Here is an 18,291-nt window from a genome sequence, read left to right as displayed (position 1 = left end):
CAGCTTGAACTTGTCGGCTTCTACACGCTTGTGAGCCATTTACCTAAGATAAATCTCTCTCTCTCTCTCTTTCTCTCTCTATAAATATATATATACACTTTGCTGGTTTTTGTGTTTCTCTAGAGAACCCAATCCAACACATAAGCCTACAAGGAAGACCAGTTAATATAACTTGTATTCAAATTTTCGCACCAGCCATCAAAGAGAAAGATGAAGAAATTGAAGATTTCTATCACCTTCTACAGTCTAAAATTGATCAAACATGCAATCAAGATACATTAGCAATTACTGGTGATTGGAATGGTTAAGTTGGAAACAAGGAAGGATCAGTAGCTGGAAAATACGACCTTTTTGATAGAAGCAAGCCAGAGTTTTTGTGAGAGAATTTTGCAAGACCAACAACTTACTCATTGCAAATACCTTTGTTCATCAACATTATCAGTGACTCTATACATGGATCTCACTGGATAGAATATACAGGAATCAACGGGACTACATCTGTGGAAAGATAGATTGGAGAAGCTCAGTAGCATTAGTCAGAAGAAGACCATGGTCTGACTGGAACAGACCATCAAATTACTCATATGCAAGTTCAAGTTGAAACTGAAGGAAATTAAAACAGGTTAACAGTAGACAAAGGACAAATGAGTACACGCCACCTGAATTTAGAGACAGTCTTAAGAAAAGATGTGATGCACTAAATACTAATGCAAAAAGGGCAAGGAGGCCACATGTTCTGACTGCCTCTAATCCCACAAGAGGAAGACAGAACCACCATCAATAACCCAAGGGCTATTCCTATTAGGCCAGACATGCTGCCTCCCTCTAGCTCTTTCACCAACTGTTCCTCCCAAAGCACCCACTACTTCTCTCCTGGGTTCGATAATTCACTGCAGTGGCCACACAGAACTCACAGATTATGGAGTTTATTAGGGAAGCACCAGGCTACAATTCAAGTTCAGGAAAAACGCTCAGTCTCTCTCCCAGCTCACCGTCTCTCAGCCAAGTCTCTCACAGTCTCTCCCCCAGCAGTGCATGTCCCTCCGTGTCTTACTCAGCAACGCGTGTCTCTTGCGTCTCTTTCCTAGCAGCACATGTCTCTTTCAGTAGTGCTGTCTCTTTCAGCAGCACATCTTCCTCAACCAGCAGTCTCAGAGAGAGTTCTGCCTCTACAAGGCCTCCTTTTGAGCCCGGCAGAGTGGTCAAACTAGCCAATCATAGCATCAGAACTCTAAGCACCTGAGAGAGAGTGGGCATCTCCCAGAACATTGTTTTGTGCCACTCCCAACAGAAATACTCCAGGTGGACAACTTCAGCAATCAAGAGCTCCTCAGTTGCTCATAGCAAATCCCATCTTGGATTTTACAAGACTTATGGGTAGAAAAGCCACACCAAGTAATTTACCACACCACAACCAACTACCAAAAACCAGATTAGTTGTGAGATGACATCAAGGATATCATACAGGAAGAAAAGAAATGGCCATTAAAAATACAGGAAAGGAAAAAGACCAAAACGAATGTCAGAAGAGACTGAAAGTTGCTCTTGAACATAGAGTAGCCAAAGTAAATGAACAAAATGAAAAGTAAAAGAGCTAAACAGAAATTTCGGAAGGCAGCTGGAGAAGCCAATTTATTATAATGAAATTTACAAAGATCTGGAGTGTTAGAAAACCAAAAGAGAAGAACATGCTCAACATTCCTCAAGCTGAAAGAACTGAAGAAAAAATTCGAGGCTCAAGTTGCGCTGTTGAAGGATTCTATCGACAAAATATTGAACAATGCTGGAAGCCATCAAAAGATGGAAGAAATACAGAGTCACTACCAAACACGTTGGTTGATGTTTAGCCGTTTCAGGAGGTAGCATTTGATCAATTACCAATGGTATTAAGGGAAGAAGTCCAACCTGCACTGAAGGCATTGGCAAAATACAAGATTTCAGGAACTGACAGAATACCAATTGAGGTGTTTCAACAGATGGATGCAGTGCTGGGAGCACTTGTTCATCTATGCCAAGAAATATGGAAGCCAGCTACCTGGCCATCCAGCTGGAAGAAATCTGTATTTTTGCCCATTGCAAAGAAAGGTGATCTAAGAGAATGCAGAAATTATCAAACAGTATCATTGATATCACATGCAAGTAAATTTTGCTGAAGATAATTTAAGCTCTATTGGAGCAGTACATTGACAGGGAACTGCCAGAAATTCAAGCAGGATTCAGAAGAGGACTTGGAACAAGCGATACCTTTTTTAAAACTGATAGCTTTTGGCTGAGAGCAGAAAATACTGGAAAGATGTTTACCTTTTATTGACTATGAAAAAGACATTTGACTGTGTGGTCATAGCAATTTATGGACAGCATTGCAAAGAATAGGAATTCTAGAACACTTAGTGTGCTCATATGGAATTGGTACATATACCAAGGAGAGAGTTGTTTAAACAGAACAGGAGGAAAAGGTGTCATTTAAAATCAGGAAAGGTATATGTCAGGGTTAGATCCTTTCACCATACTTTTTCAGTATGTATGCTGCACAGATAACCTGAGAAACTAAAACCAAACCTATTGCCATTGAATTGATTCCAACTCATAACGATCCTGTAGTAGAGTAGAACTACTACTCTACATAGAGTTTCTAAGGTTGTGATTATTAACAGAAGCAGAGTGCCTCATCTTTCTCTCATGGAGCAGCTAGTAGGTTGGCTTTAACCACTGTGCCACCAGTGCACCTTAAATAATCTGAGCAGCTGGACTATATGAAAAAGAATGCCTATCAGAATTGGAGGAAGATTCGTTAACAATATGCAGATGACACAACCTTGCTTGCTGAAAGCGAAGACTTGAAGTACTTAGTGATGAATGTCAAAGGCTACAGCCTTCAGATATGGATTACATCTGAACATGAAACAAAAATCCTCACAACTATACCAATAAGCAAAATTATCATAAGCAGAGAAAAGATTGCAGTTGTTAAGGATTTAATTTACTTGAATCCACAGTCAGTACCTATGGAAGCTGCAATCAAGAAATCAACATGTTATATAGGGCAAATCTGCTTCAAAAACCTCTTTAAAATGTTAAGAAGCAAAGATACCACTTTGAGGACTAAGGTGAGTCTGACCCAAACCATGGTGTTTTTCAATCACTTTTTATACATGTGAATGCTGGACAGTGGACAAGGAAGACTGAAGAAGAATTGATGTATTTGAATTATTGTGTTTGTGAAAAATGTTGAGTACACCAGGATTGCCAGAAGAACAAACAAATCTGTCTTGGAAGAAGTATAGCCTGGGTGCTCCTTAGAAGCGAGGATGGTGAGTGAGACTTTCATCTCACATACTTTGGACATGTTTTCGGGAAGGAGCAGTCCCTGGAGAAGGATGTCATGCTTGGTAAAGTGGAGGTCAGTGAAATAAGAGGAAGACTCTCACTGAGATGGATTGATACAGTGACTGCAACAGTGGACTCAAGCATAGTCATGATTGTGAGAATGGTGCAGGACTGGGCAACATTTCATAATGTTTTATGCACGGTCGCTATGAGTGGGAACTGACTTGGCAGCACCTACCAACAACAGCAAGAACAATCTTTATTGAAACAGACTGCCACAGCTTTCTCCTGCAAAGCAAAGCAGTTGGTGGGTTTGAAACACCTACCTTTCGATTACTAGCCTCGTGCTTAACTATTGCGTCACCAGGGATCCCTCTGTAAGTGTAGATTCTGTTCTTGTATGCTTACCATCTTTAAGACCCAAGCATATCTGTGATTGTATGATTTTTTTTAACATTTGATCTTCCACCTCCAAACTAGTCTTCAGTTGAAACCTGCCATCTTGTGGTTTTTAAAAATACAGAATTTATGAGAAGAAATATTGTGGCAGGGCTGTTGAGATTTTATATATACAGTTGCTTTACAGTACCAAAATGAGTAAGAAATTGATAGTATTATATTTTACTTTAAGTTATCATTGCTTATCATTTGACCAGTTTATTTCTTTATTTTAATATTGCAAGATTATTTTTTCCTATTTCTATTATCTCTCAACTGTCTTTAGCCCATTCTGAAATATGTTGTAGGAATAATCTTCTACAATAACCAAACCAAACCAAATTCAACTGCCATCGAGTCAATTCTGACTCATAGCGATCCCTTTTGGGTTTCCGAGGTGGTAAATCTTTATGGAAGTAGATTGTCCAGTCTTCCTTCGCAACAGAGTGGCTGGTGGGTTTGAACTGTCAACCTTCTGGGTAGCAGTCAAATGCATTAGGCACTGTGCCACCAGAGCTCCTTATCTTCTACAATAGCATTTTAAATTAACAAGTCTTGAGAATTTTAATATTAGTAAGAATCTTCCTTTATAACTAATTAGTAACATCATTATTTATATGAGAAAAATAATATTCTTTAAAATCCAGTTATTTGACAAAAGTATATCCAAATGAACCTTAATTTTATAATGTAGAACTGCATTTAATAAAAAGTGACATTTCAAAGAAAAAGAAGCCTCATAGTAATAAACTGAAGCAGTTACTTTTTTCTACAGAATGTTAGAGGGGACCTTATTTGGCTCTATAAAATTATTCCTTATCAATCATGTAAGAAATAGAAAGTGCTTGGTGCTTGCAAGTTTGAGTTCTTAAGTAATACCAAGGAAGTTTCTGTATAATGTATCATTAAGTTATATAATTATTAAAATAACTTTTTATTTCCATTTACTTAATCTCATTTTACATCTCCTGTACATCTGATTTATAATATGCATTGTAGTTAAAACATTATGAATTTTTATTTCTTCAGAAATATCCTCTCAGTGAAACATATAAGCCTCTTTGTATAGAAGAACAAGGAGGAGCTCTGGTAGTGGAATGCCTAAGCCATTTGCTAACCAGAAGGTCAGCGGTTCAAACCCACCATCCACTCTGTGGAAGGAAGATGGGGCAGTCTACTTCTGTAAAGATTTGTAGCCTCAGAAACCCAATGGGGGTCACTGAGTCGGAATTGACTTGATAGCTGTGAGTTTGAGTTTGGATAGAACGAGGACATTTTTTCATACTTAGGATTCTGATATATTGGTTCTGTGAAAATGGTGTGGCAGGGCATCTGACCTCCTCTAACTTCATGAGGTAGAGAATTCCTATCAGCATCAGCCCAAGCTGATTCCTGTCCTCTCTCCTACTTTTTTTTTTTTTAATACCAATTCTGATACCACCTGTTCTTCCCAAGGAACTCTTTTCTTCTCTTTTGGGTTCAATAATTCATTGCAGTGGCCACATAGAAGTCACTGATAATCCTCACAATTATGGAGTTTGTTAGGGCCTCTCAGTCCTTGGCCCCCAGGGCCTCTTGGGCTGGCTCAGCCTCTGCCTGTCTGGGCAAGGGCTACAGAGCTCTTTAGCTCCACTGATAAGTGCCCAGAGACCCCCCCATTCCACTAGTAAGCCACAGCCTGAATACTCAGCTGTACCTCTGTGGGTCAAGAAGCATCCACCATGCCATCTCCTGTTGGTCTCTTGGTTCTGCTGCTGCTTCTCTCCATCTCTTGCTATCTCCCTTGTTACAGCTCTCTTTCTCTGTCTCCTGGGTCTAAGAGGTCCTCCGTACAGGGATCGTCCGTCCAAAGGCATACTCCTCCCTAGCTCTTTTTTAGTGTTAGTGAGGTCCTCCTTGTCTGCCTCCTGGATGGCTCATTTAAGTCTCCTGGGATGGCAAAATTGACCAGTCCCCCCATTAGAGTTCATACAGCTTATCTTATAGTCCCACCCCCAAAAGTCAGAGTGACTTGACAGCATCTAACAACAATTCCCACACGAGAGTGCCGTGTACCTTATTTACATATTAGCAAGCTATCCAATCCCTTTGGTTGGCCACAAGCACCTCATGTGCATAGCCCCACCTAGTCTTTTGGTGGCTGTTATAAAACTATGACAAGAAAAGTCATATAAAAGTGATCCATTGTTCTATAGCTCATCATGGTTTTTTTTTTTTTTTGACACATAGACATATGTAACTATATAAAATTGGAAGAAAAAGTTTGTGACAGTCTTTATGTGAACTACTCTTCTTTTGTTTCCACCTTAAGCAGGAAGGGAGAGGGCCTCAAGTCAGAGGTGTAATTTGATTTACTTTTCTAATGTATTACAGTTATGCAAAAAAAGAGTCAGATCTTAATGGAGCCCAGATCAAGCTTCGAGAATATGAAGCAGCACTGAATTCTAAAGATGCAGCTCTGGCTACTGCACTTGGTGACAAAAAGAGTTTAGAGGGAGATTTGGAAGATCTGAAGGATCAGATTGCCCAGGTAAAGTAAACTCTGTTCTTGAGCTATATTCGGCAGGTTAATTGCTTCATCTGTCTTAAGCTATGTTTTTTGTTTATAAATTGCTTGTTTGTTTTGTAGCTTGCCCTTAATAAAGAAGCAGCCTGAAAGTAAAGTCTTGAGGTAGCTAGCATGGAGTAGAAAGCATTGTCACTTCTGAATTAGATCTAGCTTACGCTTTTCCTCTTCTTTCTTATGCCCTGTGTCTTGCTGTCAAAGCCTATTTCATTGTTTCATCAATATGTGAGGTAGGAAAGGAGAAGATACTACAGTGCTTTCTTGCAAATAAAAGAAAATGAAAGTGGTTGGTTAAAAATCTTTGGTTTGATTTTTGTCATGTGAATCCTGGTTCCATTCCTCATGGTCCATTACAAAGTTGTGAGTTGATTTGTTATGGCACCCTGTGAGTGGAACCAGCAATTAAACACACAAAGGTCTATAGTAAAGGTTAAAGTTACGTACTCATACATTGATAAATGTAGCAATTATAATACTTAATTTGATTTGATTCATAGGTACCTTAAATTCATTATTAAATGATTGCTGTATAATTTTTATCACAATTTCTTCTCCTTTTCATAGCTGGAAGCCTCTTTATCTGCTGCCAAAAAACAGTTAGCTGATGAAACTTTACTTAAAGTAGATTTGGAAAATCGTTGTCAGAGCCTTACTGAGGACTTGGAGTTTCGTAAAAACATGTATGAAGAGGTAACTGTATATATTTTTGCTTTTTTAAGGAATAGAGGGGACCTACAAAATTTTCTTATCACTATATATATAAACTGTATTGTAAACTATCAAAGTTAAAGATGGTAAGATTTGGAAGTAAGATAAATTTTGTAGGTACTACTGTTAAAAGGCTGCATACAAGAACTCAAGCTACAATGGTAAACAGACTTTTACCTTATCTAACTGTAACACTTAGTCACAGCATTGAATTACTGCCAGCATGTTTAGATATTTGTATTAGTTATCAACTACTGCTTAACAAATTGCTCCAAAATTTGGCAACTTAAAACAACAGCTCTGGTGGTATAGTGCCTAAGGCATTTGACTGGTAACTAGAGGCTCGCAGTTCAAACCCACCAGCTACTCCTCAGAAGGAAGATTGGGCAATCTACTTCTGTAGTGATACTGTCTCAGAAACCCAAGGAGGGGTTGCTATGAGTCATATCCAACCTGGAGGGCCGTGAAGTTTTTTTAGTTTAAAACGACAAACCTTTATTATCTCACACAGATTCTGAAGATCAGGCATCTGAAAACAGCTTAACTGGGTAGTTCTGATCCAGAGTCTCTCATAAGGTTGCAATCAAGCTTTCACCCACGGCTGTAGGAACTGATTCCAAGCTCATTCACATGGTTTTTGGCAGGAGGTGTCAGTTCCTCCCCACATATGAGCTTCTCCTTCTCATGATATGGCTTCCTTTGAGAGTGAGTAGTAGCAGAGAGAGACCCTCAGACAGAAGCTGCAGTATTTTCTATTAACTAATGTTAGAAGTTACATCCCATCACTGCCATCACTTCTGCAGACCAATCCCAATACAGTGTGGGAGGGGATTACATGGGGTGCCAATACCAAACCCAGCCCAACCTGTTGCATGGAGTCAATTCTGAACTGCTCTGTAGGGTTTCTAAGGTTGTAATCCGTACAGAAGCAGACTGCCACATCTTTCTCCTGCAGAGTGGCTGGTGAGTCTGAGCCATCTGCCTCTTGGTTAGCAGCTGAGCACTTAACCACTGCATCATCAGGGCACCTGGTGTGAGTATCAGGAGACAGCAAGCATTGGGGGTCATCGTGGAGGTTGGCCACCCACCCACAACATTTATAGGTGTATGTGTAAAATTTAAAAAGCCATGTGTTAGCCTTAAGTGCTGTGGTCAGGCCTTTTGGATGGCAGAGGGGATGGACCAACTTTCACCAAACAGGAAGCAAGAATATTTTAGAAAGTGTTGGAATTAACCTATGTTGAAGAACACATAGTCAAACAGTTAAAAATTTTTGGAAATAGTGTAATTTTTATATCACTATAGTATTAAAACCTAAGCGGTATTGGCACAAAGTGTCCTGGTCTGGCAACCAGACCTTGGACAACTCTTGAATCAGTTTCTTCTATAAAAATGAAATATTGATCTTCGGTCATTTTTTTCTTCAATGGATAGTGAGGATCAAAGTGGAAATACTGTACATGAAAGCTCTTTGTAGACTGTGATGAGTACTGCTGTTACAGCTTTTAACAAAAAGTTTTGGTTTATAAAGCCAAATATTGTTATATGAGTTGACTTACATCTTTTTTTTTTTTTTTGTTTTTGTAAGTATCCCTGATTTGTCATTACTTAGTTTTAACTTTGTGGAGTTTCTGCATGTTTAAATTTCATCTTTAAACCATGAGTAGGCTATTTTTTTTCTTTGCAGGTCAGTGGTCCTACATAAAATCATACATGAAAAATGGCATCAGGAAAAAGTAATTTGCTGTGTTTAGAGTGTTTGGATAACATCTTGAAGTTTTTGATTTTGCCTTTTTAAGAATAATTGTAAAACATTTGTTTCTTTATATTGAAGATATTATTATCATCAGTAAATGTACCTAAGTGTACTTTATTCTGAACAGTTAGTTAAGAGGGAAAGAAAAAGGAAGGAATAACACAAGAAGAAGAAGAAGAAGAGAGGAAGCCCAGGGCAAAATCATCAGTAACTGCCCAGTGTTTACCGTTTTAGATCTCATTTGCGTGATCTAAGGATCATTTACTTTATGAAATGGGATCTGAGGTCAAGGAGGTTAGTAGTGTAGCTGGAGTTTAAACTTTGGTCTTATGATTCTATCATGTGCCTTTGCCTCTGCAACAGTTTCAAGAAAAATGAGTAAATGCACAGAAAAAAATGCACAAATAAGATACTTTAGCAAGAACTTCAGTGGATATAGCCCCCTCTTCTGGCCTGTTTAATTAATTGCCTTTAAGGACAGTCTTCCTAACTAGAGCTTAGATGGAGATTTTATTGACTTGGCCTGGTGTTCCTTACCACAGACCAGATTCCCCATTCCAGTTTTAAGCAGTTCCTTAAAACTCGGAGTAGAAGGATCATACTTACTATTTCTATTCTTTAATAGTGAATTGTCATATGTACTTGCATTAGTCAAATAATACTGTTTGTAAGATCCCTTATCATTGATAGGGTTATTTTACCACCAGCTGTTAAAAGGAGTTATGTAAATTAGTTTGCTGTGCCTGTTACATCTTAGTATATCAAAGAAAATAATTCTGACTCATGAATTTAACTTTCCATGTAAATTTTTTTCAGAGGCACCCTTAGAATTCTCAGTGAAGCAATTTAGAAAAACTGTTTAGTCAGTATCTTATCTATGATAGCATGGTACTTTGCATAATCATCCAGGCCATTCCTTGCTTTCAAAGAAATAAATAAGCTTTACTACTTAAAGGAAATAGAGGATTCCTAGGGCTTGGGTTGCCACTATTTCTGCCATTAGTCCCATCTCAAAATCTTTTCATCAGAAACTAAGAAATTCTTCTCAGAGGCAAAATGTGTCTCTTCACATTCCTACCCTAGGACAGACACAAGAAGGTTCATATCTAAAGTTTTATGTGACCCTGATGTCATTCAGACTTGTACGAGTACAGCCATGATTAGTAACTTGTTTTGTGTCATATCTTTTTTCCCTAGGAGATTAATGAGACCAGAAGGAAGCACGAAACTCGCTTGGTGGAAGTGGATTCTGGACGTCAGATTGAGTACGAGTATAAACTAGCTCAAGCCCTTCATGAGATGAGAGAGCAACACGATGCCCAAGTGAAGCTGTACAAGGAAGAGCTTGAGCAGACTTACCATGCCAAAGTGAGCATTCTCCTCGGAGGAGCACTTAACACCAGTACTCTGCAGTCACCACTGAGAACATGAAAGAGTGCTTTGTGTTACTGACTAGCATTTTGTTTTACATTTCTTTAAATGAATTCCTTTAGTTTTCATGAGCGTAGAAAAGGCTTTAAAAACAAACAAACAAACATGCAGTTTTCTATAAACTAATTGCTACTAGAAGTTGTTAGATGAAAGTAGGGTTATTCCAGTAATATCAGGGATAAGGATTTATCATTTATGTGGTGTCATAGTAAATAAACCTGAGCTATCTGAAAATACTTCCAATAACAAATACCGATCATGCTACATACCCATTTTAAAAAAGAAAATTAGTGTTTTTTTTGGTGAAAGTTTATACAACAAATTAGGTTCTCCTTGAGCAATTTCTATACTTACTGTTCAGTTCAGTTTTCACGATGTGTCAGCGTTCTCATTTTTTTCCATTTTAGTTGTTTTGTTTCCATTAATCTGTCCCCCCTTACCTTCTCGTCTTTGGTCTAAGGTACCGTTTGGTTTCATTTATATGATTATCTTGTTGTTGTTAGGTGCTGTTGAGTTGTCTCTGACTCATAGCAACCCTGTGCACAGCAGAATAAGACATTGCCTGGTCCTGTGCCAGCCTCACAATTCTTGGTATACCTGAGCCCATTGTTGCCGCCACTGTATCCATCCATCTTGTTGAGGCCCTTCTCCTAGATAATATCTAGAGGAGCGCAAGCAATACTCATGGGTGATATTTTTGAGCCAGCCTGACATTTGGTTGAAAGATGACCTCCAGGAGTGGCTTGAGTTCCAAGTTTAAAGGGTATCCCAGGGTGATAATCTTGAGAGGTCCTAACGTCTCAACCAATCCAGTAAGTCTGGCCTTTTTTTTTTAGGAATTTGAGTTTTATTCTCCATTTTTTTCCATTCTGTCCCATCTTGTGTTCCCCCCTGGTCAGAATAGTTAGTAGTGGTAGGCAGGTGGTCTCATACTAATGAGGCCTTGGTTAGTGTACCCTATTAATCTTGTAGACTAGTTTCCTCTTTGAGTCTTTGTTTCTTTCTTTGTCTCTTCTGTTCCAGACAATTAGAGACCAGTAGTTGTATCTTAAATGGGCTGACTAGGATGTAGAGCATTACTTTATGAACTATGTTAATGCCAGTTGACCAAGTTGCCACACAATACTATGATCCTAAGCCCTCAGACCTATAAACCAGTCCTGTGAGGTGTTTGCTTATGTTTAGGAAGTATCCATAACTCTGTTTCCTGTGTGCTTTATTTTATGTATTAATATGTATGCAGCACATGTAAATATGTGTATACGTGGAGCTCTGGTAGCGTAGTGTCTAAGGCACTTGACTGCTAACCAGAAGGCTGGTGGTTCAAACCCACCAACTACTCCTTGGAAGGAAGGTTGGGCAATCTACTTCCGTAGTGATGTCACCTCGGAAACCCAAGGAGGGGTCACTGAGTTGGGCCCGACTCGATGGCACATAACAACGACAACAACACCTGAATAAAGCATCAGAATACCTACAGATGCATCTATATGTGTACATCTGTGTATTCATATGTGCCTTCCTATACATTTATATATGCATACATATCTATCTGTGTAACCATACACATATTTTTAGTTGTTGTAAAATTATATATATATTATGAAAACCTGCCCATTGCCATCAAGTCAATTCCTACTCATAACACCCCTGTAGGCCAGAGTAGAACTGTCTCATAGGGTTTCCAAGGCTTTGATTCTTTTCTGAAGTAGACTGCCTCATCTTTCTCCTGTGGAGTGGCTGGTGGGTTCAAACAGCTAACTTTTTGGTTAGCACTCAAAGCACTGTAACCACTGCATCGCCAGAGCTCCTTTGACTCATAGCGACCCCTCCTTAGGTTTCCGAGGCAATACCTCTACAGAGTTAGATTGCCCAATCTGCCTTCCTAGGAGTGGCTGGTAGTTTTGAACTGCCAGCCTTCTGGTTAGCAGTCAAATGCCTTAGGCACTACGCCACCAGAGCTCCTATATGTATTATAGCATTTATAAAATCATCCCTTATTTTTGTGTACTTTTTAGTGTCATCATTTACCTTGGTCAAATTGTGCTAACTTCACCCTTACTGCCTTTCACGTCATGAAAACTAACAAGCTTCTGTTACGTAGAAAGTGATTCCCCCTCTCTTTCCCTCCTATCTCTAGTAATCACCAAACAACATTGCTTTCTATATGTATATCTATTCTTGTCTTTCTATAATAGATCATACAATATTTGTCCTTTGGTGATTGATTTATTTCACTCAGCATAATGTCCTCCAGATTTATCCACATTATATTTTGAAAACTCATCATTATTCCATATGACTGCATAATAGTCCATTTTATGTACGTATCACAATTTGTTTATCCATTCTTCTGTTGATGGACACTTAGGTTGTTTACATCTTTTCGCTGTTGTGAGTAATGCTGTGGTGAACATAGGTGTATGTATGTCTATTCATGTCGCTGCTATTAGATCTCTAGGGTATGTACCTAGGAGTTGGATTGCTAGATAATAGGATATTTCTAGTTCTAGCTTTTTGAGGAAGCACTATAGTGTTTTCCATAGTGATTGAACCAATTTACAATACTACTGTCAGTGAACAGAGTTCCAGTCTCCTCGCCACCTTGACAATGTTTATTGTTCCCTGGGTTTTTTGTCTTTTCTTTGGATAAGTTGCATTTTTGCATGGATGAGATGGTACCTCCTTATAGTTTTGATTTGCATCTCTCTAATTGCTCTGGTGGCATTGTGGTTAAAGCATTTAGTTGTTAACCAAAAGGTTGGCAGTTTGAACTCACCAGCCGCTCCACGGCAGAAAGGTGAGGCAGTCTGCTTCTGTAAAGAGGTATAGCCTTGGAAACCCATTGGGACAGTTCTACTGTGTCCTGTAAGGTGTATGTGAGTTGGAATCAACTCAGTGGCAATGGGTTTTAGTTTTGTAATGGCCTAATGACTGAGAGGAGCTCTGGTAGCATAGTGCCTAAGGCACTTGACTGCTCACCAGAAGGCTGGTGGTTCAAACCCACCAGCCACTCCTCGGAAGGAAGGTTGGGCAATCCTACTTCTGTAGTGATACTGCCTCGGAAACCCAAGGAGGGGTCGCTATGAGTGGGGGCCGACTCGACGGCAAACAACAACAACAACAACAATGCCTTGGAACCCAAGGAGGGGTTGCTATGAGTCGGATCCAACTCGACAGCACCTAACAACAACAACATAATGATTGTGAGCATCTTTTCATATATTTGCTGGCCATTTGAGTGTCCTCTGGTAATGTATCTTTCTGTTCATGTCTTTTGTTCATTTTTTAATTGGATTGTTAGTCTTTTTGTTACTGAGTTGTTGAAGTTTTCTATATGTTTTGGAGATTAGACCCTTATCAAATACGTCATTCCTGAAGATTTATTCTCAGTCTATAGAATCTCTTTTTACCTTTTTGATGAGCTTAGGTATTTAATTTTTAATTTTATCTAATTTGTTTTCTGTTGTTCCTGCATTTGTAGTAGTGTTTGTTAATCAATTGCTAAAGAAAATTAGAGCCTATAGCTTTTCCCTGTATTTATCTTTCAGGAACTTTCTCGTTTTGGCTTTAATATTTAGGTGTTTGATCCATTTTGAGTTAGTTTTTGTGTATAGTATGAGGTATGAATCCTGTTTCATTTTTCTGTAAGTGGATTTTCAGTTTTGCCAGCACTGTTTGTTAAAGACACTGTTTCTTCACCCTGGAATGGACTTTGACTCTTAGTTGAAAATAAGCTGCCCATAGATGGATAAAGTGCTCTGGTGGCGTAGTGGATAAAGCATTTGGCTGCTAACCAGAAGGTCAGCAGTTCAAATCCACCAGCTTCTCTGTGGAAGGAAGATGGGGCAATCTACTTCTATAAAGATTTACCACCATGGAAACCCAGAATGGGTCGCTATGAGTCAGAACCGACTTGATAGCAGTGAGTTTGGTTTTTGGTTTTGGTCATAGATGGGTGGATTTACTTCTGAGCTCTCAATTCTGTTCCATTAATATATGTATCTGTGATTGTACCAGTACTATGCTGTTTTGTTTACTGTTAAATGGTATAAGTAGCTCTGGTGGCACAGTGCCTAAGGCATTTGACTGCTAACCAGAAGGTTTTGTGGTTCAGACCCACCAGCCACTCTGTGAAGGAAGGTGGGACAATCTACTTCTGTAAAGATTTACTGCCTTGGAAACCCAGTGAGGTCACTGTGAGTTGGAATCAACTCGATTGCACTGGTGGGTTGGTTATATGTTTTGAGATCAGGACATGTGAGTCTCTTACTTTGTTTTTCTTCTTCAGTATTGCTTTGGCCACTTTCCTTTCCATATGAAGATGGTAATTAGTTTTTCCATTTCAGTAGTATAATACCATTTAATAGTAAATGAATGTTGTACTGCGTTGATTTGCATGGCAAAATGACTTCCATGTCATTGTACATAGGTTGTGACCACCACAGTCAGGCTTTTTTGAACAGGGGCCAAATGGAAAGTCTTTTGTGTTCTTCCTGTTCTGCTATTTATACAATAAGGAAACTTTCCACATGTAGCATACCATGCAAATGATCCATAAAATCACCAACTAGTACTCTATTAAATGATTTTGCCCAATGTATTAAATATTATATGACTCGATTAAAAAGAGTTACTAGTTTCAGTCTTAAAAATAAGGTCATGGAGGTGTTGAAAGTAAGTTCCATTGCATGGCCTCAAAGTATTCATATTGCCTTTAGTCCATTTTATGAAGTGGTAACTGAGTGGTGAAATGAGAGATCTTTAATTATCCAACACTTATTTAATGGCAGCTTTGTCCTAAGCAATGAAGGAACTACAATAAGGATCAGTTGCATAAACCACAGCCTCAAAAGGGACAGGGGAGAGCCAGTGCACTGAAAACCCATGCCTGAGAACACCAGAATAGAATGTTACATGTGTTTGGAAGAATGGAGTATTCTTTCTACCTGAAGAGGTATTTCTGCTTTTGAAAGGAAGATACCAGCAAGCCCTTCTTTCTGGTTTGAAATAATTATAAATTTGTTAGTATTTTCTCCTTATTATTTTATATTCTGTATTAGATTTTGTAGGTTAGGGATGTGTGATGTTTGTTTTGTGAAAACATCACCACAGTCAAATTGCTGCTACCCTTATTAGCAGTGTTATTTGAGACATTACAAGATGTCTGAATTGCAAGACTATCATACAAGATGAATGAATTGTTGAAGTAATAAACTTTGGATAAAGACCCAGGTATCGTAGCATTGTTAAAGCTCATATACTAGGAATTGAGTAAAAAATTCAGTTAGACTTTTAAGGTAACTCATATTGTGTCAGCAGACGTCATGATGTTTTTTTCCTGTGTTTCATCAGCCAGTTACCAGCAAGGCTTATGTTTGAAATGCTTTGAGGTGATTCATGCTTCCTCATTTGTTCTAATTTACTAGATAAGACTAACATGGTTTGCTTTTCTTTTAGCTTGAGAATGCCAGACTGTCCTCAGAGATGAATACTTCTTCTGTTAACAGTGCCAGGGAAGAACTGATGGAAAGTCGTGTGAGAATTGAGAATCTTTCATCTCAGCTTTCTAATCTACAGAAAGAGGTAAGTTAGCATCTTCCCCTAATTGAGGTTGAACTTGGAGGCCAGATCTGGCGTAGTAGTCTCCCTGCTTTATTTTGCCTGATGTCACTCCTCCTGCTGTTTGCTGGAGGTGGTGATATTATTATCCTGTGGTCTTGCTTTCACCAGATTCTTTCATATTGCATTGCAAAAGCATCCTCTGTGCAGATATTATTAGTAATTAATGGATGAGACAGAACTAAGGGACTTGTGTTTGGGAAAGTAGCCTGCTAGTTTATTCACTGGGCTTATGCTAGGACCCAGTCTTAACCTCCACAGAGTGATGTTCCAAATAAATTCCTTTTTCATCATATTTGGAAAACCATAGTGAAGAAAAACATGCAAAAATTCTTCATAGGTGGTGAATATTTTGTGTTTCTAGAGAAATTATTTTTAGTGCTTAAGCTACTTAATTAGCATCTTGGGACATAGCATTAATTTACATATCAGTTAGGAATTTATGGACTAATTCATTCATTAATACACTGAAGTGACAAATAAGTAAGTACTGGTTATATTGGCTAGGTACCTGTAAGTGCATGATGGTGTGTTCTAGGTGTAGTTTAAGCTGGCGTGGCCTCTGCTCAAAATTAGTTGTCAAATCTAAGGGAAATGTTGATATGGACATAATGTGCACCTGTAACCATATAAGCATTCAACAAAATGCCTTAATAATTTACTGCTCATCTTAATTCCCTGGGCAATAACTTTAACTTCCATTTTCCTCAAAGGAAGAAATTTTGTTTTAACCTTTCCATGTACTAATAAACTTTATTTTCTTTTACTTTTGATTAGACCTTTCTTTTTTCCTTTTTATTTTTCTTCTTTATCATTTTATTTTTAGTAATATCTTTTTCTAATTATAAAGTTGAAGATATTTATTATAGGAATTTAGAAAACAAAGCAGAAAATGGGTTATATGAAATAGAGTAATGTAAAAAAAGTAAGTTAACAGAAGCTTTTCCATTGGTTATCATATATGTTTATTACTTGCAACATATATTTTTAAGTTATTATTAACTATTTCATTCTGGTGCTGTTTTGAAATTTTTATGTAATAGTAGAGCTAAAAGGTCATTTGATTTCATTCAATTTGACCATAAGACCTAGATGAGTGTAATGATTTGTCCAGAGGTTTCAGGGTAATAAATGGGTTTCTTTCCTGGTTCCCAGTTTTTCTTTTATGTCTCAGTGTCTTTAGAGAAGGTTTTTCTTTAGAAATTTAACAGACATTTTTTCCATTGTGCCATGTTAACTAGAGTTCTTAACTATGGGGAGGCCTGGTGACACAGCGGTTACAGTGCTCTGTTCGAACCCACCAGCTGCTGGAGAAAGATGAGGCAATCTGCTTCTGTAAAGATTTACAGCCTTGGAAACCCTATGGGGCAGTTCTGCTGTCACATAGGGTCACCATGAGTTGGAATTGAGTCCATGGCAATGAGTGTGGTTTGGTTCTTAGGATGAGTAGACATTTGCTCCATTTCTTCATTTAATAAATCATGTCCTAGGTGTCATCACTCTCCCTCAGTTTTACTTTTCTCTTCACTTTGTTTTGGTTGCTGCTTAATCCACTTGATTGTACTTAGTATGGATGTTTTTCTCTTAAGGTTGGTCTTTGTTTTACAAATGAGAAGACTGAGATGCCTGAGGTTAACTAACAGGAGGCTCTGAATAGCCTGGCTTGACTTGTAGCTGTGTCTTCTGGCACCAGGTATCAGTGCTTTCTCTGTTTGCCTGTTAGTTATGTGCCCATCCTTGCAGGTTTTCTTGCTAACCTCAGGTTAGCAGTGGCCCACTGCCATTGAGTCAGTTCCAACTCATAGCAGCCCCCTAGGGTTTCCAAGGCTGTAAATTTTTATGGAAACAGGCTGCCTAGTCTTTCTTCGGAAGGAAGGTTGGGCAATCCTACTTCCGTAGTGATACTGCCTAGGAAACCCAAGGAGGGGTCGCTATGAGTCGGGGCCGACTCGACAGCAAACAACAACAACAACAGTCTTTCTTCCATGGAGTGGCTGATGGGTTTGAACTGCTGACTTTTTAGTCAGCAGCCCAGTGCCTTAATCACAGTACTACCAGAGCTCCTTAACCCCAGGTGAGGGATTTTTACGTGATGTTAAGCTTCATCACTGACACCACCTTAGCAAGTTGGAGAGGAAGCATGCCTTCAGCCAGAATAGTTTTTAATTTTTCTGTTTTATATAATTGGGTTTCTGAGGGGAGTCCATTCATTTCTTTATTGGTAACAGATTTTATTATAAATAAAATATTTTTAGGAGCATTTTCATTAATTGATTAAATTTTAGCTTTAGAAATGTCAAAAAAAAAAATTGAAAAAAAAACTACCTCTCAATATTTTCCAGTTCTCTGTCTTAATAGTATTTCTTGTTAGTCTTACCAGTTTCATCATGCTGCTGTTAGGCAATAAGAATTTCCTTTTGGTGATGGCTCACGTTAGTGAAGT

At 38.5% G+C, this 18,291-nt stretch overlaps 1 protein-coding gene across 1 annotated transcript in view; it reads left to right on the top strand.

The window, feature by feature from the left end:
• LMNB1 (lamin B1) overlaps positions 1-18,291 on the top strand; it is an 83,562-nt gene that overhangs the window by 37,974 nt on the left and 27,297 nt on the right. Inside the window, exons 2-5 of the mRNA XM_007942213.2 lie at positions 6,139-6,295; positions 6,896-7,021; positions 9,993-10,163; positions 15,687-15,812. Coding sequence (XP_007940404.1) covers positions 6,139-6,295; positions 6,896-7,021; positions 9,993-10,163; positions 15,687-15,812 — 580 coding nt within the window. The remainder of the gene's footprint in view (positions 1-6,138; positions 6,296-6,895; positions 7,022-9,992; positions 10,164-15,686; positions 15,813-18,291) is intronic.

Source organism: Orycteropus afer, unplaced genomic scaffold (genome assembly GCF_000298275.1).
Source record: "Orycteropus afer afer isolate SDZICR_OR568_19922 unplaced genomic scaffold, OryAfe1.0 scaffold00086, whole genome shotgun sequence".
Taxonomy (NCBI): Eukaryota; Metazoa; Chordata; class Mammalia; order Tubulidentata; family Orycteropodidae; genus Orycteropus; species Orycteropus afer.
Note: the sequence above shows the minus strand (reverse complement) of the source record. Positions and strands in the feature narration are given on the sequence as shown.